This window comes from Atractosteus spatula, chromosome 7 (assembly GCF_055471065.1).
Source record: "Atractosteus spatula isolate fAtrSpa1 chromosome 7, fAtrSpa1.hap1, whole genome shotgun sequence".
Taxonomy (NCBI): domain Eukaryota; kingdom Metazoa; phylum Chordata; class Actinopteri; order Semionotiformes; family Lepisosteidae; genus Atractosteus; species Atractosteus spatula.
Window position 1 is genome coordinate 31016750 of NC_142712.1, and position 25443 is coordinate 31042192.

Below are 25443 nucleotides of genomic sequence, written 5' to 3' on the forward strand. Positions count from 1 at the left end.
AAAGACTCATTGCCAGTTATCGCAAACGCTTGATTGCAGTTGTTGCTGCTAAGGGTGGCCCAACCAGTTATTAGGTTTAGGGGGCAATCAATTTTTCACACAGGGCCATGTAGGTTTGGATTTTTTTTCCCTTAATAATAAAAACCTTCATTTAAAAACTGCATTTTGTGTTTACTTGTGTTATCTTTGTCTAATATTTCAATTTGTTTGATGATCTGAAACATTTCAGTGTGACAAATATGCAAAAAAATAAGAAATCAGGAAGGGGGCAAACACTTTTTCACACCACTGTATATACATTCATTGTTGCATTCAATAGCCGTGTTTTTGCCGCCAAATATTGAGAGGATGTCGAGGGAGTAAAGTAGGGCTCTTCAGCTGAAGAGTTTTGCCAGCTGTTTCTGTCTACTTTCTCCAATCTCTGAAGACTCTCCAGACTCTGAAGGACCTTGTAGTTTCTCTCGTGCCATTTTCCTCTCGCTCAAGTTGGAAAGCCGTAGAAGGTGACTTTTTCGGCTCCTGTTGTTTCTTTTATCTGGTCTCTCAGAGGCTCATAGTAAACTATTTTCTCTCTTGCTGCCTCCTTTAGTGTGTGTAGGTTCTGTTCATATTGTATTGTTACATCGATTACTATTGATTCTTTGTTTTTCGTGAAAATGAGGTCAGGTTTTCTCAGTTCATTTGATCCTTTGAGTCTGAAGTATGTCTCTTTTCTGATTTCCCAATTTAGTTTTTTAGCCTCTTCGGCTAAGATGTCACAGATCTTATTGTGTCTTTTAATTCTTGCGCTTTGAACGCTGGGGCATTGTCCGAGTATGTGTGAGCATGTTTCGGTTTTCTCTTGGCACTTGCGGCAGAGTGTTGGGTATCCCCTTTGACCTCTGTTCAGGCTTTCCCTGGTGGGGTATACATTAGCCCAAAGCTGTAGTGCTGCAATATAGTGTCTTTCTTTGAAACCTTTGTGATGAGCGAGCCAGGAGTTACTGTCAGGGTCATGCAGTTTTTAATTCCCATTCCTTGAACGGGTAATTTTGTCCAGTTCTCAAATTCATCATTACGCCAGTTGCGGGGAGTCATGAATTTTGGTTTTTGGTTGGGACTGGGTTCCCATCCCTCTGGAAGCAGTATATCCTCTAACTGCACTGTTAAGGTTGTTGGGTCGTTTAGCTGTGGGATTTTGCTTACATCGCCTCCAGCCTGGATCCAGAGTTTCTGGAGTTTTTCTTGTGCTTCTTCCGATCGCATCAGAGTGCTGATGATAGGGTCCGAGGACATGGCCATACGCTGTAGCCTTCTGATTTGTATTGATGGTATCAGGTTGGTGATTATACCCAATCCTCCATCTCTATTACTGGAGTAAAGTAGTCCATTACATGTGGATTTGGGGAGATGTAGCCACCTTTTTATTGCTTTCCATATGAGTCCGTCCAGATTCTTTAGTGATATTTGATTGGTATAGGCATGGTCCATCTGATAGATCAGTCTTGGGATTGTGTATACAGTACATTCAGTATTATTGATGTTTGAGAAGGTTTTAGTGGGGCTTTGTCAATTTTGTTGATCCAATCTTGTAGCAGATTTACTGCGTCTGGTTTTTTGGTTGTTGTCCATGGGTTTATTTTGAGACCGAGGTATTTCTCCGATTCACAGTGTGTAATCATATGTAATTGATTGTTTATGGATCAATCTTCGCAGTTATTGATGACATCCTTGGTTGGTGAAATCAGGAACCCGTGGCACTTCTTGGCTTGGACCATCAGTCCTGTTTGAGCGCAGAATACTTCAAGGGTGCCAATGTTCTTTTTCATCCCTTCCTAGCTGTCGCTCAGCAAAACCAAGTCATCTGCAAAAGCCAATGTCGCGTTATTTCCAGCCTCCGTTTTGAAGCCGCAACTGAGTTCTTCCAAGGCGTTTATCAGGGGGTCCAGGGCTAGGTTAAACAGTAGAGGTGACATAGGATCCCCCTGTTTGACTCCAACATTGATGGAGATGTCATGTGAGGATTGTTTGTCTGCTTTAATCATGGTTGTGCATTCATGGTAGGAGTTCTTGATTAGCTCAATTACATGGTTATCTAACTCTTTTTGTTCTAGTACTTGGAATATGTGTTCATGGGTCACTGAGTGAAAAGCCTTGGCAATATCAATGAATGCCACAGCAATTTGCTTGTGATTCTTTGGTGTTATTCAGGATGTGTTGTAGTGCTGTCAGATTCTCTGAGCAGCCGGAGGCTTCGATGAAACCACGCTGTCTTTGATTCATTGGACAGGCTTTCTCTAGTCGTTTGGTTATTATTCTTGAGAAGAGTCTGAGGAGCATTGACCCGATGGTAATGGGTATCCAATCGCTGATGTTATCCAGGCTCTTTTCATCTGTTGTCTTTGGTATCAGTATTGTTCTGCATTGCTTTAATTGTTTGGGTATATGGCCGGTGATTAGCCAGAGGTGGAACAATTGGAGTGTCTCGCCGTCACCCTCCAGATCGATGGCATGCCAGTCAACATTGTCTGGTCCAGGCACAGATGTTTTCTTCATTGCTTTGATGTTTTCTTGGATTTCCTCTTCGCTGATGAGGGTTTTGAATATTTCATTGTCAGCACTCCCCCTTGATTTGAAGTTGTCAAGGTTGTTAAACATAGTGGGATCCTCCCATTTCTTTTTGTAGGAGTTGTAAAATTGGCAGAAGTGAAGTCTACAAGATATACTGTACTTTCTGCTCCATCAAGGATGAGAGAAGCCCGTTTTGATCTGCTCTTGTTGTACAGAGATTGGTGATATTTATAGAGCCTTTTTTTGCTCTTCTTTTTATCCATAACCACTCTTTTCCATTTTGGCATTTGTTGTGTCTTTCCTTTTTATTGTTCTTTTTTAGAGTTTCAGATTTAAGAGTTTGTAATAGCTTTTCCGTTGCAATTTCAGTTAATTGCTTGATTGTTTCAGGGTCCTCTGAATCATTGAGAACAGCTTCTTTCCAGGCTGTTTCAGTTTCATCTCTGTTAGCTATGTCTTGAAAAGTTGGATGTCCTCTTTTTTGTTACTGATGGGTTTTGTTCAGTGTTAGTGAGCTTTCTTGGAGTTTTCTATTTCTTGTTGGTTCTCATTTTTTCACCAACTTGTTTGTTATTTTTTGAGCCGAGTTCTTGGGCAATTAGTTGGTTGATGTTTTTAGCCCCTTTATACAGTACTTAATTTCCAATGTTTTCAGTTTTGTAAGTTCTTCTTCCATCCATGTCTTACTGGATTCTTTGCTTTTGTTTTTATTTAGATCATGGAATCTTTCCTTATTCCTGATGTCAGGATGGGAATGTCTTTTGTGTTGTGATAGCCCAGATTGTGTTTGGAAGTCCATGTTGCAATCATTACACTTCCGTTTGCTTTTTTCATCATTCATGTTTTTTTTGTCTTCATTGAGTTTCTTCACTTTGACATTCAGAGCACTGGGCAGAAATCACATCGCGTCAACACCTGCCGCTAGCAATCATAAAGTTTACTTTAGTAAACCAGTTTACTTTACTAGTTTACCTTAGTAAACCTTTGGTTTACTTGGTACAAAAAATGGTGCCAAATAATTGTCTGCATAGTCTGTGTTCTGAGGTAATAGTCTGAGTTTCTTTAATAATAGAGTTGTCCTTTATCTCAGGCATTTCCACAGAACAATGTTAATATTTTGGAACAGTTAGATGCTACACTGTTGCATTAATATCATTTCTTCTCATGGATGTCATTCTACTAAAAGTTGAGGTGAAGATTTTCTTTTTAGCTATTGCAGTTTTCTGTATAAGATCTAATAACTTTTCATGTCAAGACTGAAACTGTATTGAAGTGTTTTCATTAATACTGACAAATGATCACTGGGTTTAAGATTCAAACACACAATTTATATTCCCTGCCTTAGAATTAGTTCTCAGAATACAATCCCACAGGATGTAACTTAATCCACAATGTCATTTATAAAACCTTAAACCCCAAAAAGTCAATAAAGAAAACTTTACTGTATTCTGTGGAAAAACAACATTTCTGAGCTAGACTGAATTAGTTTTGAGTATTGAAATCTAATAAAAACCACAATAAATGACAGCTAATTTTAAGTACTAATAGTCTCCAAAAAATCACACATTCTTATTGAAATCCTTAAATATGGTTTTATCCTTCACAATTTACAAGGAGTAATTTAAAGACCGGATCATAAACCCATATAATAGCTGACATAAAGTAAAAAGCTAGATCATAAAATGTGTCTTGTCTAGGAGCCACATAAGATGCCTCAGGTGTAGATTAAATCACAAATTCTGCTACAACAGCCCTGTAAACTTTAATTCAATTTAGGCCTCTAGTTCACTTAGGGGGTTACACCAAGAAATAAATCCTCTGTTTTGCTGAACATTCATATAATTATCTTGCCATTTGAGATTACTATTTCACATTGTAGTACAGTACATATGTCAAACCCTCTAAATTCAATTGCCAGTTATTTCAGAAAATCTGATTTTAATTTTTTCCCATTTTTTTAAGAACAAGAGATGTACTTTGAAAAAATATAAAATATAAAATGTTAAAGAACGGAACAGAACTGTTCTATATTCCAAGCATATACAGCAGGGACCACGTGAATCCATATTCAAACTAATGTGAAATTGTATTAAATTTTAAATAAAGTTCTTATATTGAGTTCTGCTTTTGATTATTGTGTGTAAAAAATCCAAAAGCATAGTTTTATTGTTAAAAAATGTATTATTTGGTTTGTTTTCTTGCACATGCTTATTTGTTAAAGTGATTAGCCTTTGTTAATAAATATAACTCATAATGACTGAGAAATCAGTTTCAACAACGAATTTAGTCTCTCTATATCAATAAACTGTCATATTGTGTCTAGAGACTAAACTTCTGCGACCTTTATCAGCAAGTAAGGACAACTAGAAGATGTAACCATTTGTATTTGTGAAATGCACTTATACCCCTGGACATTACAGGATCAATGATCTGTGAAGTGGTGTCACATTGCTTTAGTGAAACAACACCATTGATCAAAATCAGCACTCTGCTGCTCCACATACCACATAATCCTTAATCAAGTACATAAAATAACAGGAAGACATTGTGAAATCAGATCACAGTGTTGTTAGAGATTATTTTATTTTATTTTATTTTACTTATTTCTAAAGAGTTGACTGAATACAAGAGAAGTGTAGAACAGTTTTGATGTTTTTAAGCCTGTTATATAAAGAAAAGGTAAAGTTGAAAATGAAAAAGAGAATACAGTTCTTTTGTTTAGAGTTTGTCCATCAGCCAGTCTTCATCTGCCTCACGTAGTGTAATCCATATGTTTGCTTTCTGGAAATGTGGAATTATTAATATTGTAATGCATATGGCCGACATTAGAAGTTGTGCGAGCCGGCTTACCAGCTCGGTGACGTCACTGCCCTTCCCTCTGAATAGCAAGGACCTCAGCCGCCGGGCTGAAGGGAGATCTCCCTTTAGCTCAACTGGCTGGGTCCCTGTTGAGTGATGCCAGAGGCCTGGGTTCGAGTCCCCAGTGGTGGGGGGCCGACCTGAGGTGGCAGCGGTGAGGGCACATACCCACGTGAACCCGAGAGTGCTAGAATATTATCTTTTATGCTACCTCATTTGGGATTGCTGATTTTAATTAATTAGGGTCTTACCTGTTAGCCCCTTCCAAAATGGGATTATTTGTGCTTTCTTATCTGCCTGTCATTTTACATTTGTTATCAATCAATCAAGGTTTATTTATCATTGCATGAGCAGTACAGCATTTAGCGGTGTTGTCGGCAATGAAATGCTTTTATCCTCGGGCTCGGAAAGAGGGATGGAAGAGTAGGACAGAAATGTATAGGGATTAAATTAAGATTAGGATACAATAAATTACACAATTGCAATTTACAATACAATTTACAGATTGTGCGAAAGTAAAAGAAGGAGATATGGTATGACAGAAGGTATTTAGTGCTGTTCGTACAATATGTGTCCTGTGAGTGCAAGTGGCAGGAGGGCGCTGGTGTATCAGTTTAACAAGGTTGCCTATTCGCCAGCGGCCGTTGGTGTAATTGCAGGCATCTGCTGTGGTTGGCTGTTTAGCAGTCTTACTGCCTGGGGGAAGAAGCTGTTTCGAAACCTGTTGGTCTTGGTCTGTATACTTTGGTATCGTTTTCTGGTTGGTAGTAGAGAGAACAAGTTGTGGTTAGGGTGACTGGGGTCCTGGAGGATAGATCTGGCCTTCTTGAGGCATCTAACGGAGTAGATATCCTCGATGTTCGGTAGCGCGCAGCCAGTAGTGTTTTGTACCAGTTTCACCAACCTCTGGAGTACCTTGCGCTCTCAGGCGGAGCAGTTACCATACCAGGCAGTGACGCAGCCGGTTAGGATGCTTTCAGTGGTGCACCTGTAGAAATTGGTCAGGATGTGTTATGGCATGCCAGTGTACAGGTTAGATCATCTGTGATGTTGACACCTAGGAATTTGAAACTGTTGACTCTCTCCACTGCGGACCCGCTGATGTGGATGGGTGCATGGTCTGTTCCTTGGTGCTTCCTAAAGTCCCCGATCAACTCCTTAGTTTTGCTGGTGTTCAGAAAGAGGTGGTTGTCCTGACACCATGCTGTCAGCAGTTTTACCTCTTCCCTGTATGCGGACTCATCACCGTTTGTGATCAAGCCGATGATCGTTGTATCATCTGCAGATTTAACGATCGAGTTTGTTTTGTTGCTGGTGACGCAGTTCTGGTTGGTAGAGAGTAGAGGAGAGGGCTGAGTACGCAGTCCTGGGGGGCAACTATGTTCAGAGTCAGGGTGTAAGTCTGATAATGGCATTATAACAGAGGTAGCATTGAGTAGAAAAGTTTCTTGACTTTTATTGACAATATCACTTGCTAAGAGTCACTAGCAAGTTACAAAGATCAACGTTTCTGTAGACAGGACTGGATTAACCCATTGTCTTGCTGCACTCAGACAAACAAATGCACCCCCCGCACTAAAAACATCAATATTTTAAAAATGCATGTCTAAACACCCACAATATTAATTTATTAAACCTGGAATATTAATGTGGCAGTATCATTTTATAACAACATCTTCAATAGTCATATCAGCATTTAACCAAATGTGTAGAGTAGCATTAGAAGAGGTGGAAGAGGTGTTAGTGGGGCCAGCAGGGGGCGCTCACCCTGTGGTCCACGTGGGTCCTAATGCCCCAGTATAGTGACGGGGACACTGTACTGTAAACAGGCGCCGTCCTTCGGATGAGACGTAAAACCGAGATCCTGACTCTCTGTGGTCATTAAAAATCCCAGGGCATTTCTTGAAATGAGTAGGGGTGTAACCCTGCCGTCCTGGCCAAATTTCCCATTGGCCCTTACCAATCATGGCCTCCTAATAATCCCCATCTATGAACTGGCTTCATTACTCTGCTCTCCTCCCCACTGATAGCTGATGTGTGGTGAGCCTTCTGGCGCACTATGGCTGCTGTCGCATCATCCAGGTGGATGCTGCACATTGGGCGTGGTGGTGGAGGGGAGTCCCCATTACCTGTAAAGCGCTTTGAGTGGAGTGTCCATAAAAGCGCTATATAAGTGTAAGTTATTATTATTATTATTATTAGTAGTAGTAGTAGTAACATTTGTATACAGTAATAAACATTTGGCTATGAAATGCTATAAGCACTCAATTTTAGAACACCTTTTTCATTACTTTCTCCTGGTCAATTCTGTACATACGTAATTACAACCAAGGATCTATCCAAGGTGTATTTAGTTTTACTTACTTTGTTGTGGATCAGCAGTAAATGTGTCACTTTTCAGCACAGAAAAATGCAGAAACAGCTAGAGATTGATATGTCTAGACATTTTGTGTATATTCAGGGTAAGTTCCTCTTTTACATGGCGTGCTTTTACATGGCTATAGCTAATGTGTCTGTATTTCAGAACATAAAAGCGCTTTTTTAAATATACAAAGCATTTTTAGATACCCAAAACATGCAAATACTGTATTCATACAATTCCATTGTGTATGAAACTGATTTTATATTCTAATTCTTCATTAACTTCATTGTAACTTCATGATTAGACTATCACAGATTAGATAAAGCCTTTTTGATAATGAAGAATTCTCAATGAGCACTGCATAGTAGTCTTAATTTTTTTGGCACTTTGCTGCTCCCAAAAGACATATTGCTTGGTGCTAGTCCACAGTGAGCAAATTAAGCCAATACTGTCAAAAAGCATAGGTCAGGACCCTATGCAGATGGTATTTTCCGGGAGTAAGTGGTAACGGACACGGGGAGGAGACGACGAGGAACTGGGCAGGTTGACAAACAGGGGGGCGTGAAAGTGGTGCACTGGTGCTCGGGGGGTGTGGCACAGGCGAAGAAGTCCAAAACTATCCAGAAGGGGAAACCATTACAGCCCAGTCCTAATAACATGGAAAATCAGATTCAGTTTGATTTTTAAAAAGATATCTGAAAACATTTTCATTCTAATATACAAATTATATTTTATTAGAAAATTAAATAGTGCAATTAGCACATCAGAAAGGGCATTTCATAAATGGCTTGGCACCAAACAAATGACTAATTTCCCTTTGCATTGAATGCAAGAAAGCCCTGTCCAAGTTGAACCCACCTCTGCTAATGTAACTCAGCCAGTTGCAAGGTCTTTTTAAATCCTGGATACAACCAGCTAAAGAAAATGTCATCCCACACTTCCTCGTTCTCCTTGTGTGATTTCTCATGTGTGCTGTTTGTCGAGACAAAATGTATAACTGACTAATCTGTACGTAATTAACAAAAAATATTTGGCAATTCTAAATTTACTTGCTTATACATTTATTTATTTTTTTATCAGCTATTAGATCCCATTTCCACCACTTTATTTCAATCCTGTTTCACTTTTCTCTGCATTGAGCACTGGTGCTGTACTAATTTTTCTCAAAAGTGCTGCCATTACCCCCATGCCAAAAAAGCCAAACGTGGCTCTGGACAATCTAAACAATTTATACCCCATCTCCAACTTACCCTGTCTTGTAAAAATTCTAGAATGTGCTGTTACAATTTAGTTAAATAGCCACCTCATCGCAAACAACCTATTTGAATCCCTCAAACTGGGTTCCCAACAACTTCACATTACAGAAGCTGTCCTATAAAGTCACTAACAATCTTCTAATATCTTCTGATTCTGGTTCTCTTTCTATCCTCATTCCTCTTGATCTCAGTGCTGCTTCCGACACTGCTAACCACAATATCTTACCTTCTCGTCTTGAGACTGTGTTTGGAATTTCTGACACTGCTCTTAAATGGTCTTACCTCACTGATCACTGTCACTTTGTCTCTCTTGGTGGATTTAGGTCTGAAACTGAATTCTTTAAGTCTGGTGTTCTTCAGGTCTCAATACTGGGCTCCCTAATTTCAGAATGTTTCCACTTGATCAACTTTTAAGATCACATGGCCTCAACTATCTCTTTTATGCTAACAATAATCAAATCTACATCTATACCAAACCTGACACTATTGCTGCTGTCTCTATTCTCTCTAATTGCATCTTCAACATAAAAACATGGATGACTCAAAATTTCCTTCATCTAAACTGTGACAAGACTAAAGTCATGCTTATTGGCACCCTCATCAACTTTGTAAAGCCAATGCTGTAACCCTATCCGTGGATGGTAATGTACTTGAATTTCAGTCTAAATTGAAAAACTGGGGGGTGATATTTGATTCAATTCATTTGATTCAACCCACATGTGCAACATATTGTCAAAACATTATTCTTTTACCTCAGAAATATTGCCAGACTATATCCTATTTTACCACTAACTGTTGCTGAAAAGCTGATCTGTCTTCTCCTGAATTGACTACTGTAATGCTCTACTCACTGGCATTTCTAATTCCACATTGAACAAACTGAAGCATGTCCAGAATTAGGCAGCAAGAATCCTGACCAGGTCTAGTGCAAGTGATCACATTACTCCTATCCTGGAGTCTTTGCACTGGCTTCCTGTCAGGTTTCGTGTCGACTTCAAAACCCTCATGCTCACCTACTGTATAAGGCTCTGCATGGCTTGACACCTCAGTACCTGTCTTAGCTACTATTGTCCTACTCCTCACGTTGCAACCTTCGCTCTTCAAAGTCTGGCCTCCTATCTGTCCCCCAAGCCCATCTACACTCTGTGGGTGACTGGGCCTTCTCCTGTTATGCCCCAAAGCTCTGTAATTCTATCCCTAAGGACTTCAGAGAGTCACCTTCCCTGAACTCCTTCAAATCTAGACTCAAAACCTTCTTCTTTAGAAGGGCCTTTACTTAACTGGTTCTGTTATTTACCCCTCTGCTCCTACTGTATTCAGTACTCCCATATGTCTCCTCTCAATGTGTATTTTCATTGTGCATATCCTCAAGGCTTTAATGCTAATAAGTACACCAATGATTTATAAATGTAGCCAGCTTTTTTGTGCTTGCACCCCAAGTGTCTTATGCACAGCTATTCTACAGAATTACAATAGGCACACATTGTATTTACCACGTCAGATCACCTCTTCAAACAAACAAATGTATTATGATGAAAATCAAATCAAAATAAATTTCCAGCCAATGGAGCCATAAAGGTTGAACAAGTTATAAATCAAGGTTGCAATTACTGCAGTATTACAAGCTATTTAGCTAAACCTCCTGAAGGGAACATAAATAATTAAATAATTAAGTCTCTCTGTAAGTACTGTATGGTGTTTTTGCCTTTCTTATTGAAATGTAAGAAACAAAGTGAAAATGCAAAAAAATGCTGTTGGATGGTTTTACAATGTGAGATAGTCATATAAATATAAAGACATATTTAAATCATATCTACTATTAAAATTAAATCAAGTGGTGAAGCCATTTCTTATTTCTCTACCTAATTTGCTGTGTAGTGCCACTGCACGTGCATAATGACTATCCATTCCTCACACCTCCCATGTATAAAGTGCATTGGTGTCCTCTAGGATTAAAAGCACTATATAAATACAATTAATCTTTATTATTAATATTTTTATACATTATTTCATGTGAAAATACAATTCCACAGAAAATTGTTTAAACATAATACATAAACATAAACATAATTTGTATACAAACAGTATGGGAAACTAATTGTTAATTGCTTTTCTGACATATACAGTATTACTGTAGATTAAAAAATGAATGAATATATTTTAAACAAGCAATTCTATTTTCATCAATCATTTTCAGACCAATTTTTAAACAGAATCTATGCATTACCTGTAAACTTTCAAAAATGTTACATTAATCTTGAATCATCTTGCATGATTATTAATAGATAATAATCATACTAATACTCATGATAAGAAGTACTGTACCTGTACAGTATGTGTTACATTGTCAACGGCAAAATAAAATAAATAGCATTTTAATTTAAATATTTTTCCTCTGAGCCATTATTCCTCTGCAAAATCTCCTTGAAATAATGTGTAAAAGTTTTTCTAAGATAGTACATTTATAACCAGTTTCATCTTTTGAATTATAAAAGAGTCTTATTCTTGTATAATGCTGTGCCATTAATTATTAACAGCCCCTGACAGAACGAAGTAAAATGTCTGAAACAAGAGATGGATTATAGTGTAAAGCAATGAGAAATCCTGTGGCTAAGCTATATTATTATCATTTAATTACATATTATCTGAACGTTAGCTTTCCCATTATCTCTTGAGTTATGTGGATTAGACTGAAGTATAATCACTTAGAACACTGGATTGAAGTAAGCAGTAATCACAAGTAATCAGGAAAAGTCTGTGTGGTCACTTAAAAAACAGTGCCAACTGATGCTTTCTGTTTTGAAAAAACTTGCAAATCAGGTTTCTCAAGTCCAAAAGACAGATTGTGATATTGTATATGCTTGAATTGCAGGTGGAAAATCCAATAACGGTTATTTACAAGTCAAATCATTTTAATTGTTTTCTTATGAGTAAATGGTTGGCTGTTTCATTGGCTACAGTCCCACATATGAGCAAAAAAAAACGACGAAATGTTGCATATGGTGAAAATATTGACTTGTGTTTATTATGGGTGGACCCCTGTTATCAGATTGCACCCTTAGTACTGACTCTTACTTCTTTTTTTGCTTTTCAGGGAGTGTTCATTGCCTAGCCTTTCAGGATGACTTGGAACTTATTCAAGAAAAAACCAGAGCCCATTGTGGGCTCTGAGCCCACCAGTACCATGACAATGGCTCCAGCACCAGCCATGTCCACTGTGGCAGACAACTCCACCAAGGCTGAAGGGCCCATGGGCAATAAGAAAGAAGACTATAAGGAGCTCATGAACAAATTCTACAATCAGATAGTCAAAATCCCTTGTAAGTCACTGAGACCTGGCACAAGGCAAGGAGGAAAAGTGCAGTTCCCTGTTATATTGATTAGAGAAGGAGCACTATTAACAAATGATGTACGAAATCAAAATTTAAAAATGTAGAATAGGATATTACATTTTCTCTATATTAGCTTTTCTGGTTTGAGTTATTCTTTTGGGGTCTATGTGTACACATATCATTAATTTCAAGATTTATGTTCATTTGATCTTAGATTGTTTCATAATGTTCTTGCCATTTGTTTGTAAATTAGACAATAAGGAATAAGTAAAATTCACTCAGTGGAAAATCATAAATCGTATGATGTTATTTACTATTTTGAAGGGATATTTTACATTTTAAACACAGTTTAGCCTGTAAGATGCCTTAAGGAATGGAGAAACTGTTAGCTGAGCAAGATGACATTGTACTGTATTTTTTGTTTGCACATTCTTTTCATCACCAATGATTTATAACAGGAAGTTCATCTACTGTGTACTCAATGCTTGAATATGGTGCCCCACCTAACCTGTCTTTCAAAACACATACAGGGGAAGAAGACAGTGTCTGAGAGTTTCTCTGCTGATCTTTGTTGAATCCTCTCCTGCCCCTAAGTCCTCTCCTGTGCCCAGTGGTGCAAATTGTCTATCCCAAATCTTTCTCATTGAGCCTGCCCTGACTGTGGCTTATATCTCCACTTCCTGGCCAGAACTCCTGGTGACCACAGGGGCTAGGCAGACCTACTGTAATGAGTGAGGGCTATTTAATGATCTTACTGTATGCCTTTGACCTGTATGTAATGGTCCTTTGTTTCTTGTATTTCCTCTCTGACTCCTTGTTCCAGGGCTGATTTAGCCTGTTCTGTAATCCCACATGTCACCGCTGAACTGTATGGTAATTAATAATCATCTAGGCAATCAAAGTCATTCAGTCTTTGTTGATTTGCACCTGCCCCACCGTTAGATTCAAGAAGGCTTGGACACCTTGATTGAAGAGGAGAAAAAAAAACATTGGCCATCATAGACAGTCAACATAACCCCCAAAACCTGTTACCCTACACCCATGTTTCTCACTCTGTTACACCTGCTGTTAAAATAAAGTCTTTGGTGGTGGTGGGTGTCTGGAGCAAGCTGCCAACCCATGTTTTTTCAATTTTGAAGAAACTGTTGCATGAGATTTTTGGATAACTATGATCAGAAAAACCTATTTAGCCCTTATTTGTTTTATTTAGTTTTCTGAAGTTCCTTGCCATTTTTTGATATATGACAGGTCACAATGTGTCTAAATAAACAGAAATCCTCTAAACATAGCTTGTATCTGACCTTTTAGAACAGAAATATTATGTATTAATACTATTGGATATGGCACACATCTTATTTATGCCAAAACAATTTCACTCTACCACTTTTCTAAGTACGTCAAACATCTAATTCTCCTTTTATTGTTATTTGCAAACTGTTGAAGAGAAAATAAAACTGCTCATATACGCTAGCTTCAATTTCTTTGTCATGCAGTCTATGTTGAGGGACTTCATATTGGAAAAATGGTTGTATGCAAACCTTTCCATAAATAATTTACTCCTGATAGACCAAAAAAAAAATGAAGACATTCTAAAAGCTAAGGTTTTGGTAACTATGCAAAAAGTAAATAAAGGAAGAGTGACAAATGTTCCCAAAGTTGGAGATGTACATGTATTTCCTGAGATATGTTTCCCAAACTGACTTCTTTCACTGTGATTCAGGACATAGTTGAGTCCATGTTCCTCCTGACATCTCCTTTGTAACTCTTCCCCCTGTCCACTGGACTGGCAGTGCCACCCTGGGCTCTCATCGCCATTGCAGTGGTGGCCGGCCTTCTCATCCTCACCTGCTGTTTCTGCATCTGCAAGAAGTGCTGTTGTAAGAAGAAGAAGAACAAGAAAGAGAAGGGGAAGGGCATGAAGGGAGCGCTCAATATGAAGAACATGAAAGGTGGCGAGGTATGACACATGGCACAGACTGGCTTTCTAAGAATGAAGTGCAGGAGTCAGAACTAGTGTCTCCAACCCCAGCTCGTGAAGCAGTTTTTTTTCTAGTGATGCCTCTTTAAAAGTGTCATCCAGGACAGTTTTCTTATGGTTTAAACACCTCTCAAATTAAATAAGACCACACCAGAAAAAAGAACATATCTGATAATTAAAAAGGCAATCCACTTCAAGAATGACCTTTCTTTTTTTTTGTTATCATTTTATACATAGTCTAGATGGACTCCAACATGTTGAAGAACATTCTTAAATTATTTTCCCTGCATTATCACCAGCCATCTCTTCCAGGATTTCTTCCCAATTCAAATCCCGGCATTTTGAAATTTGACGTTTTATAATCATAGGTATGTTTTGTTTTCCGAAGTCTCAAGAACTGCAAAGTACTGCATTTGAGCCTCTATATTAAATATCATTTCTGCCTCTTATCTTGACACATTTCTGTTCAAGCAACAGTATAGCCCTGACCGTGGTCATGATTTGCACTTTTTCACACCACAGCTCATTAGAGAGAATAGCTGCAAACAGGAATCTAATTCAGATAATAGGGCATGTGGCTTTTATAAATAGAAGTAATTTAGTATGTTTTAAAATTCATGGAGTATGAAAAATTTAATAGCTAATTCTCAAGCAGTAGAGTAGGAAGTTTAGAAATGCTCTGCTCGCTCTTTAATTTTCTCTGTTATTATATCCTGCATTTGTGAAAAATGTGAGTGCTGTATTTTCTTGTGCTCTGGGACTTTTGTGAGAAATGACATACTTGCTGGATCAGGAAATAATGGGCTGGGGGTGATAAAGTACTTTCGCTGAGGTTTTTTTTTCCTTCAACAAAAAAGTAGACTGGTTTATTGAACCGGGTATAGTGTTTCTGAAAGTCATCACAGAGTATGTTAAAGAGCAAAAAGGATTTCAGAAATACAATAAAATAGTAATAAATAATACAAATAACGATAAAACATTGAACATTTAAATCCACACAGTAACCATATAAAAGCATATATTCTACTATTAAGCACCATTATTATTTTCTATTTCTATTTATTGTCTATTTGTATTCTAAATTATTGGGAATTAAACTGTAAAAAAATATCTTTACATCAGCAACCATTTAAAAATAAAAATACCAAAAGTAAAAGCAAAAACAAAATGACGGGTAGAAGTCTGTCATTTCTCGATCTGCCTGTTGTGTTTCTTTTTTGTGTGTCTGTGAGTTCAATCTCTCCCTCTCTCTTTGCTCTCCTCTCCTGCTTTGTGTCTTATCTGTCTGCTGTGTATCTTGACTGTCCCGGATCCCTGCTTCACGGTAGGTGTGCGGCTCGAGGCGCCTCTCAAACAGGCCTGCTTAGGCGAAGCAGGGGGTGGATGTGAATTTTCAATCATTTTTTTTCTTTGCAAATTCAGTTGCTGAGAATCCTTGAAAGCAAAGAGGAGTTTAAGTCACTTCTCATTGCACTTACTACGCAAAATGCTGAGTCTCGGAAATTAGGGTAGAGGCCACAGTTTTGGCTTACAAAATATAGGGGTTTTGAAAAAAATGCATAAGCATTTTTTCCTTTTTTTTAAGACAAGAATTCAGCTTAAAAGTTCCAGCTCATCCTAAAGTTGAAAAATTGGATGATAGTGCACACAGCACCATGCCAGTAAGCACTTGAACGTATGCATGTTCTGATTACAACTTGACTTGACAGTAACTTTCCTTACTGACATATTGTGTGGGAAAAGAGGCTTCCCTGTGGCTTTTGTTTTGAATAACATGCGATGGAACCTTTTTTATTACTGAATGATATGCACTTTAAAGAGCCACAAACTACAATCTAAATTGTATGCATGCTTTTGCAATATTTCCATGCATCATCAGCAAAAAGAAGCAAACATGATGTACAAACTATTGTTGTGTTGTGTTTCTAAATATTGTTTATTGAAAAATGGTTGGTGTTCCAAGCAAGTGCAGGTGGCTCCAACAATTATCCATAAGCTGTTTTGTAGTAGTGAAATAACCAGGTAATAACTTATAAGAAGTATTACTTACAGAAAACTAACTTGAGACAAAAGTAATATTTACAAACAATTTATATTTGGAGAGAACTTTAGATCTCAACACCTTACACCTTACTGTAAGTCCCACTCTAGATCCCTTTAATTAAAACAGCTTGAAGTGTTCAATAGTAACAAACTTTTTTTTTCATTTCAAATAAAGCTTGAGCAAGTCACAGTTTATATACTGTACACAAGCATTTGTTTGAATAATGTTTTAACATTCAAAACTCATATTAATAGTTTGGAATTTAATATCAAGGCCAGACTTGGTTTCTTTAATAATCACAAGCTTCACCATACGCAACAAGCCCCGATGAAACAAATGTTGTTTTATATGTTGCTTTAGGCGTACAGTAGCTCAAATGTCTACACCCCCATCTAAGGTTATGGTGATGTTGTTACTGAATAGCCTCTTTCTGCAGCTCAAAGTTTTTCATGAATTGATGTCATGAGAATCCTAATATCATTCTGTATGATGATTTTTTACTGGTGGCCCTTGTCACTGTTCTTTGTGATCTTCACTCTTTGGTTGATCGGCCCTCTACACTAGGGGAATGCTTCACTTTTTTTTTTAAGTTACAGATCGTAGTGATAACAACTTCTTCCTAAATTCATACTGTATTTTTGTTCCACCTTTAATTTTCAATTGAATTTACTCTTATCAAATTGAATCTTCCAAGACCCCCTATCATTTTAAATCCAAATCATATCAATGTACCGGTGTCTATGACTATCATAATTTAAGAAATCGCATATATAGAAACTATCACCTTCGGATCTGTTGGTATTTTTGGTTGATTGGTTAAATAATTTCTGTCTGACTTGCACTTCTTAATATTACCACATCCTGTTATGCCCCCTCTGATTGTGTTGTTTACATTTTTCATTTGTTTTCAATTTCAATTGTGTAAGCCTGTTGACCAGGTTGGTATTGTAAATGAGCAGTTCTCAGCAGCCCATCTGATGAAATAATTAATTTAAAAATAGTTGTTTAATAATAGAAAAGTAATGATGGGACAGAATATTGTGTTTCTCTCAGGTTTTAGGAATGTCATCTAGAAACAAGTTGAGTTTTTCTGTAGTGGATCTGATCTGTATATTGCTGGGGGAGTTAAATGAGCTGTGCATTGTAGATAGGCTGTCTGTAGAACTAAAGATATTCCTGGCTTTGAAATCCATAAGTATTTCCATGATCAACACTTGATGTCTCAAAGCTCTAGTGCTTGAAACAAATGACAGGTCAAAAGAGCTGAGCTGATTTTTAAGTTGAGACCACTGTATAGAAATTCATGTGTTTTCTCTTTTCTGAACTTAGAAAGGTTACACGGAATATGTGCAAATTGACATTGACTTTGTCTATAGATGTCTATTCTATGAGGCAGCCTCAGTGATGGTATGCACTATGTCTTGCCTTAGACCAAGGATAAGAATCATGAAAGGCTGTGAAATATGTGACTTTTTGCCACACTCCCTTTCTTTATTATACTGTATAATGGCTTAAACAGGTTTATGCAAATAAAGGTTAGGGATATTATAGAATCTTTGAAACAGTTTTCTGCTTTAGTCAAGTTTAGTCTTTCCAGTCATTCATTTTGCTTCTTTTTTCCTGTTTCTCAAAAAGGATCTAGCTGATAATCATTACAAATATTATGCAAATTGTTATGCTGGCATTAGTGATATACTGCATGGCATTTATCAAAAGGCTGGTATTGTTTGTATGAATGTCCACCTTAGAATTATTCAATTAAATTATAACTGGTATTTCCATTTCTCTCAGTCTGTCTTTCATTGCAACACATACAGTACAAAAGGCAGTTTAGAGATGGGGAACAATATTTTCTACAACCCACACATGAAGTAATATTTCTCAGTTTTCTAAATTGGATGGCAAACTTTATTTGGAAGATTTGTACCTGAAAGTGGCATAAAATGTGTCAATAAGGAAAGAGCTGAATCAAGTCATGTTGCAAACAACAGTTTCCAAATGAATGCAGTAAGTACAGCTGCTTTATAATGAGATGGGTAATCAGGGTGATGCACAATACAGGTAGGTGATGCAATTGATCAGAGGTCAAAGAGCCATTTCCATGTGCATGCTGCTGTGTAAATTGTGCCAAGATCTGGTTTGCAGAGCTGGTTGTGATGCAGGTGTGCAATGACCTCCCTCCCTCTTTCTGATTTGCTGCAGAATAAACAGGATGACGATGATGATGATGCAGAGACAGGCCTGACTGAAGAGGAGAAAGAAGAAGAAGAAAAGGAGCAGGAGAAACTTGGCAAGCTGCAGTACTCACTTGATTATGATTTCCAGGACAACAAGGTATGTACAGTGATAAGTTGGTAACACGGGGCTTGGTCGCTCCTTATTCTAAATAAGGACTCTAGTGTCATATTATTACATATTGTTATTTGTTACAGAATGCCCACAGGATGTTGTAAAAAGGCATACAGTACATAAGTATCATCTGATTTTTTTATCTTTCATGCCTACTATCCCCACACACATACATACACACCAAATTGGAATTATCAAGTGTTATTCATCTCAGACACCACTATGGCAATTAATTTACAGGTGTGCAAAAATATACAAGAATATATTTGGAAGGGATTAAACAGATACCATCAGTTTCTCTTCCTTATGCATCTATAGCATATAATGTGCAACTAATTAATTGAGTAGAATACTGAAGTAATTTTTGCAGATAACAGTACAAGCTCAACAGTGACCAACAAGCCTTAGGAGTCCCTGATGAAACAGTGGCCAACCTTAAATCCACACAACATACAGTAGCCACTTGCACTTATCTGTAGGAGCACCTGGTCATTGTTTCTACTGAGATTGCATTTTATGGGATATAGGGTGCAGTCTATGCTTCAAATACATACCTAGGAGTACTATAACATTACCATTACTATGTGTAATTGCAGTGATGTGAAGAAGAAAGTACACTCCCTTAGAATTTTATCGTTTTACATATTAACCTTCACCTAGATCTCACAAGTCCAGTAGATAAACCTAACCTTAACCTGTATCCCACAATAAATGCTATCATTATTTACTAAACAAAAAAATAGCCAACATTCAGCAGCCTTCTGTGAAAAAGTAAGTGCACCCCATGATTCAGTAACATGGGGAACCCCTTTAGCAGCAATTATTTGAAATAAATATTTCTTGTAAGAGTTTGGGAGGAAATCTGACCCAGTCCTTACGAAACTGTTTCAGATTAGTGATCTTTAAGGGTATTCATTTATACACAGCTATCTGTACGTTCCACTGAAGCATCACAGGGTTGAGGTCTGGACTTTGAATGGGCTATTCCATAAACCTGATTCTTTTCTTTTTCCGCCATTCAGTCATAGACTAACTGGTGTGTTTTGGATCATTGCCCTATTGCATGATCTACTTTTCGCTAAGCTTTAGCTGTTGGATAGATGGTTTCACACTTGCCTGGCGGTTGGTATCAGGTTTTTGAGGTAATGCAATGGTTGGTTTTCACCAAATCATTTTACATTACTTTGTTCTCATCTGTCCAGAGAACATTGCTCCATAAGTGCTGTGTTTAATTCAGGTGCTGTTTTGCAAAACCTAAGGCTTGCAACAATATAATTTTTGGAGAGAAGGGGTTTTCCCTGGCTACCCTTCCGTAAAAGCCATTCTTGTTAAGTTTTTTTCCTAATGGTAGAATCATGAACTCTAATGTTTACCGTATTGACAGAGGCCTGTAGATCCATGGATGTAGCTTTGGGGTTCTTTGAGATCTCTAGGAGCATCATGCAGTCTGATCTTGGGGTGAATTTGCCGGGACGCCCACTCCTGGGTAGGTTGGCAACTGTCTTGAATGTTCTCCATTTGTAAATTGTCTTTCTCACTGTGGAATGATGGACTTCATATTGTTTGAAAATGGCTTTATAACCCTTCCCAGACTGATGATTCTTTCCCTGAGACCATCCCAGATATCTTTTTACCTAGCATGGTGTAGCCATGGCTTCACAAATCTTAATGCTCCAGACCAAAATGACAAAGTTTCTGAACTTACAGCATACTGTATACTGTACAGATTTAAAGCAGTTCCAGATGCCAACTAATCAGGTGCACTTGCTTAGCAGCACCTGATTCTAATCACCTTCTGAATTGTTATAGGAGCAGTAAGGGTGCACTTACTTCAAACATTTGTTTTACAAAAGCAAAACAAATTAGAAAACAAATGTGTGTTATACAGTATGTCACACGAGATTAGGTTTATCTGTAAGGACTTGTTGGGACAAGGTGAGGGTCGGGATCAGTCCTAATATGTACTGTATAATAATATAGGAGGGTGTAAATTATTTTTCACATCACTGTATACTATATGTTAGCATTACTATTTTAAAATATTTTAATGCATTTTTTTCTTTTTAAAATGAATATGGTAATATTACTGGAAACACTTTATGCAACATGTTGTTGGAATATGGAACAAGCTACTCAGCAGTGTTGTTGAAGATGATAACCTGGTTTCTTTTAAGAAATAGCTGGATATCACTTAACCACTACCTACCAAATGGGAAAAATTGACTAATGACTCCCTTACAATTATAACCATCCTTATGTTCTTATATTACTGGAGTACCATTAATGCAAAAAAAAAATAAATGTGCTAAGGAAATACTGTAGCATATGAGTAACAAATTAGTTGATTCTCTGTCAAGACATTCAATGAGGAAAACCCTTAATGAACATCTACACATTTTAGAGCCCGTAAGTTATTTAAGTCTACACACATTAACACACATAAGTCTGTATGGAAATTGTAGCATTTTATCATTGTGTAGATTTTCAATTGAGTCAACATAAACTCTTAAGTCACTTTAATACATCAATTTTCTAGTTCAGTTCAGTGAGTACATGATTACTGCCAGCATACAGTATATTACTTTGTACTTGTCTATGCACTTGTCTATTGTCTACTTGTTTCTTGTCATAATTTAACAAATTTAAACAATTTGCAAGTTCTCTGCCCAGTCTTGAATAATATCTGAATTGTATTTCATTTTCCACAACTATGTTCTTCTGTAGTGTTAGCTAATTTCACTAGTTAATTTAATATAAATTATGAGGAAATTATTAATTCATAATATAAATTATGAAGAGCAGCTGCACTAATATAGATCCCAGACATGTTGCAGCTGTCACCTGTTATGCACACTAATGGCATAAAGATAAAAACGAATATGCACTATACTGTATATCCTTTAGAACTATAACCTAGCACACTATTTATACTCATGACTCTGTACTTCACAGCTACAATATCTTCCTTCTGCCCAGACAGAACTAGACTGAGGCACTGGGTCTTCAGGAGCCTAAATTAAGAGTGTTTTAATATGAACAATAAAGATAATAAGCGGGATAACAAACCCTAAATCAGGGTTGTGAAATATACAGGCCTCAAGAGTCCAAGGGCCAGATCTGGCCACAAGACTGTTGTTGTCAGAGCTATTGGGAAGGATTCATTTCACAACTTGTATGATCATGAATAGAACACAAAGGTGTAGGAGTACTCAGCTGTGTTACTATATCACTCTCTGAAATGCATGTTTCCTGTGGTTCTCTACCTATGTACCTCTGTGATACTACATGATGTCACAGATCTAGAATGACAGGGGCATGGATTTGCGTAACATTTGCGTACAAATGAAAAAGAGTTAAAAAATAACACTGTAAGACCTGCATGCACACTTCCTCCATCATATTCTAGATTAACCTCAGCGTCAAATCCATGACTGGACTCACTTCACAGTACGTTTTGTATTTATGCTCTCATGAGGAGCTTTTTTAACACAATAGTAGGGACCTTGTAATTACTGTATTTTAAGTAAAATAAACCTGTTTGGTTTAAGATACTGTAAGCAGAGATTTTATATTTCATTGCAAAAGTGAATAGAAAGCCAAAATACTTTTTTTAGCAGGTAGTTTTTGCCAAATAGAAACAGAATTTGCTGCTTTATGTCACTGATACTTGCAAATAGTGTTCTGCATTTTTGGTGTCTGTTTTTTTGTCCTTTTAACCTTTTGTCCTTTTGTTGATTCTCCTTCTCAAGTTCTCAACAACCCTCAACAACTCGAACACTAAAACCCAGTTTCCTTAGTACAGTATTCAATAAAACAAAATATGAAAAAATATGAGCAATGAACTCACTGCTAAAGAAAATGACAGTTCCTCTTTTTTAATCATTCTACCGTTTTTTTTGTCAGGTTAATGTTTACCTTTTTATATTTTTCGACAGTTGAAGCACTGTCAACACATTTTGATGACATGAAAATAAGGTGTTTAATGATAAAAGTCCCTAAGAAGCTATCACAGCACTACAAAAGGAAAGCACCAATTGTATACTAAGGAATGGATTTATATTAGTTGTTAATTTATTTTCAACAACCATTGAATGAGATGAGTCATGGAAAATGACCCCAAAATGTAGGAATTTTAACTTACAGTAGATGACTATTTTAAGGGTGCTAGGGCCCTTTTCCCCTGTAAGAAGTTAATAGTATCTTTCAGAACCTCCAGTGCACCTACAGACCAGACAAAATAGTTACCCTACATAATTGCCCTTTTTATTCGTTAGCAATTACAACATTCTTCACCGTCTGCATGACACAGAGAACACTTGGCACACAATATCTACAAGCGAAACCCACACTCACAGAATCACATGAACATTACTGTCCCTAGCAACCCACAACCAATGTCCCGAAAGAGGAACAAAAAGTCCTGCAACACCACTTACAGTACAGTAGGTTTCCTTTTCAGCCCTGACTGTCCCGAACAATGGGGTGTCTTATGCTCTCCCCCATTCTGTTTCTGTGAGTCCTCATCGATACATTGAGTCATTGGACTTTAGAGCACATTTTGTAGTTAGCACACAGCTGGACAAAGTAGCAATGTTTCCTTTTTCTTCTGTTTTTGTCTGGAATATGGATGGTGTTATATTTGTGACAGTATTCCTAAAATATGCATTTGGAAAATTGACCGATAAATAATACAGTAATTGAGTAAGACCAGCAAAGCCAATGCCAGGCAACTAACACAGCCAAATGAGATTATATCAGATACAAATACAGTGGTGTGAAAAAGTGTTTGCACCCTTCCTGATTTCTTATTTTTTTGCATGTTTGTCACACTGAAATGTTTCAGATCATCAAACAAATTGAAATATTAGACAAACATAACACAAGTAAACACAAAATGCAGTTTTTAAATGAAGGTTTTTATTATTAAGGGAAAAAAAATCCAAACCTACATGGCCCTGTGTGAAAAAGTGATTGCCCCCCCTGTTAAAACATAAATCAACTGTGGTTTATCACATCTTTGGAAAGCTGAGTTCAATTTCTCTAGCCACACCCAGGCCTGATTACTGCCACACCTGTTCTCAATCAAGAAATCACTTAAATAGGACCTGCATGACAAAGTGAAGTAGACCAAAAGATCCTCAAAAGCTAGACATCATGCTGCGATCCAAAGAAATTCAGGAACAAATGAGAAACAGACTAATTAAGATTTATCAGTCTGGAAAAGGTTATAAAGCCATTTCTAAAGCTGTGGGACTCCAGCGATCCACAGTGAGAACCATTATCCACAAATGGCGAAAACATGGAACAGTGGTGAACCTTCCCAGGAGTGGCCGGCCGACCAAAATTACCCCAAGAGCGCAGCGACGACTCATCCAAGAGGTCACAAAAAACCCCACAACAACATCCAAAGAACTGCAGGCTTCACTTGCCTCAGTTAAGGTCAGTGTTCATGACTCCACCATAAGAAAGAGACTGGGCAAAAATGGCCTGCATGGCAGAGTTCCAAGACGAAAACCACTGCTGAGCAAAAAGAACATAAAGGCTCATCTCAGTTTTGCCAGAAAACATCTTGATGATCCCCAAGACTTTTGCGAAAATACTCTGTGGACTGACAAGACAAAAGTTGAACTTTTTGGAAGGTGTGTGTCCCATTACATCTGGCATAAAAGTAACACAGCATTTCAGAAAAGGAACATCATACCAACAGTAAAATATGGTGGTGGTAGTGTGATGGTCTGGGGCTGTTTTGCTGCTTCAGGACCTGGAAGACTTGCTGTGGTAAATGGAACCATGAATTCTGCTGTCTACCAAAAAATCCTGAAGGAGAATGTCCGGCCATCTGTTCGTGACCTTAAGCTGAAGCGCACTTGGGTTCTGCAGCAGGACAATGATCCAAAACACACCAGCAAGTCCACCTCTGAATGGCTTAAGAAAAACAAAATGAAGACTTTGGAGTGGCCTAGTCAAAGTCCTGACCTGAATCCGATTGAGATGTTGTGGCATGACCTTAAAAAAGCGGTTAAGGCTCGAAAACCCTCCAATGTGGCTGAATTACAACAATTCTGCAAAGATGAGTGCGCCAAAATTCCTCCACAGCGCTGTAAAAGACACATTGCCAGTTATCGCAAACGCTTGATTGCAGTTGTTGCTGCTAAGGGTGGCCCAACCAGTTATTAGGTTTAGGGGGCAATCACTTTTTCACACAGGGCCATGTAGGTTTGGATTTTTTTTTCCCTTTATAAAAACCTTCATTTAAAAACTGCTTTTTGTGTTTACTTGTGTTATGTTTGTCTAATATTTCAATTTGTTTGATGATCTGAAACATTTCAGTGTGACAAACATGCATAAAAAAAAGAAATCAGGAAGGGGGCAAACACTTTTTCACACCACTGTACAGTACATTAGTGACTAGTGGAAACTACTCACAGATCAGCAGTATGTCTTCTGTACAACATATTGATATACAGTATACATGTTTTCTATGACCAAAATAATTTCTTTACACAAACATAATGTTGTCTGGAACAAACTGGAATTGAAAGAACTTTAAGAAACAGCTGGATACCTCTTTGGCATCAATTTGTAGCTCAATTAAAGGTTTCAATGATTTAGGAGGTGAGTGTTTTTTGTGCCATTTTCTAAATATACTGTAGAAAGCACAAGAGAGGCTTCACATGGTATTTAAACCACCAATATCAATTTTTCCCTCTACT

General features: G+C 37.6%; 1 protein-coding gene across 1 annotated transcript in view; it reads left to right on the forward strand.

The window, feature by feature from the left end:
• Positions 1 to 25443, forward strand: part of syt2b (synaptotagmin IIb) — a 75670-nt gene that overhangs the window by 35421 nt on the left and 14806 nt on the right. Inside the window, exons 2-4 of the mRNA XM_088920998.1 lie at positions 12122 to 12347; positions 14150 to 14316; positions 18584 to 18715. Of these exons, the coding sequence (XP_088777124.1) occupies positions 12149 to 12347; positions 14150 to 14316; positions 18584 to 18715 (498 nt within the window). The 5' untranslated portion in view covers positions 12122 to 12148. The remainder of the gene's footprint in view (positions 1 to 12121; positions 12348 to 14149; positions 14317 to 18583; positions 18716 to 25443) is intronic.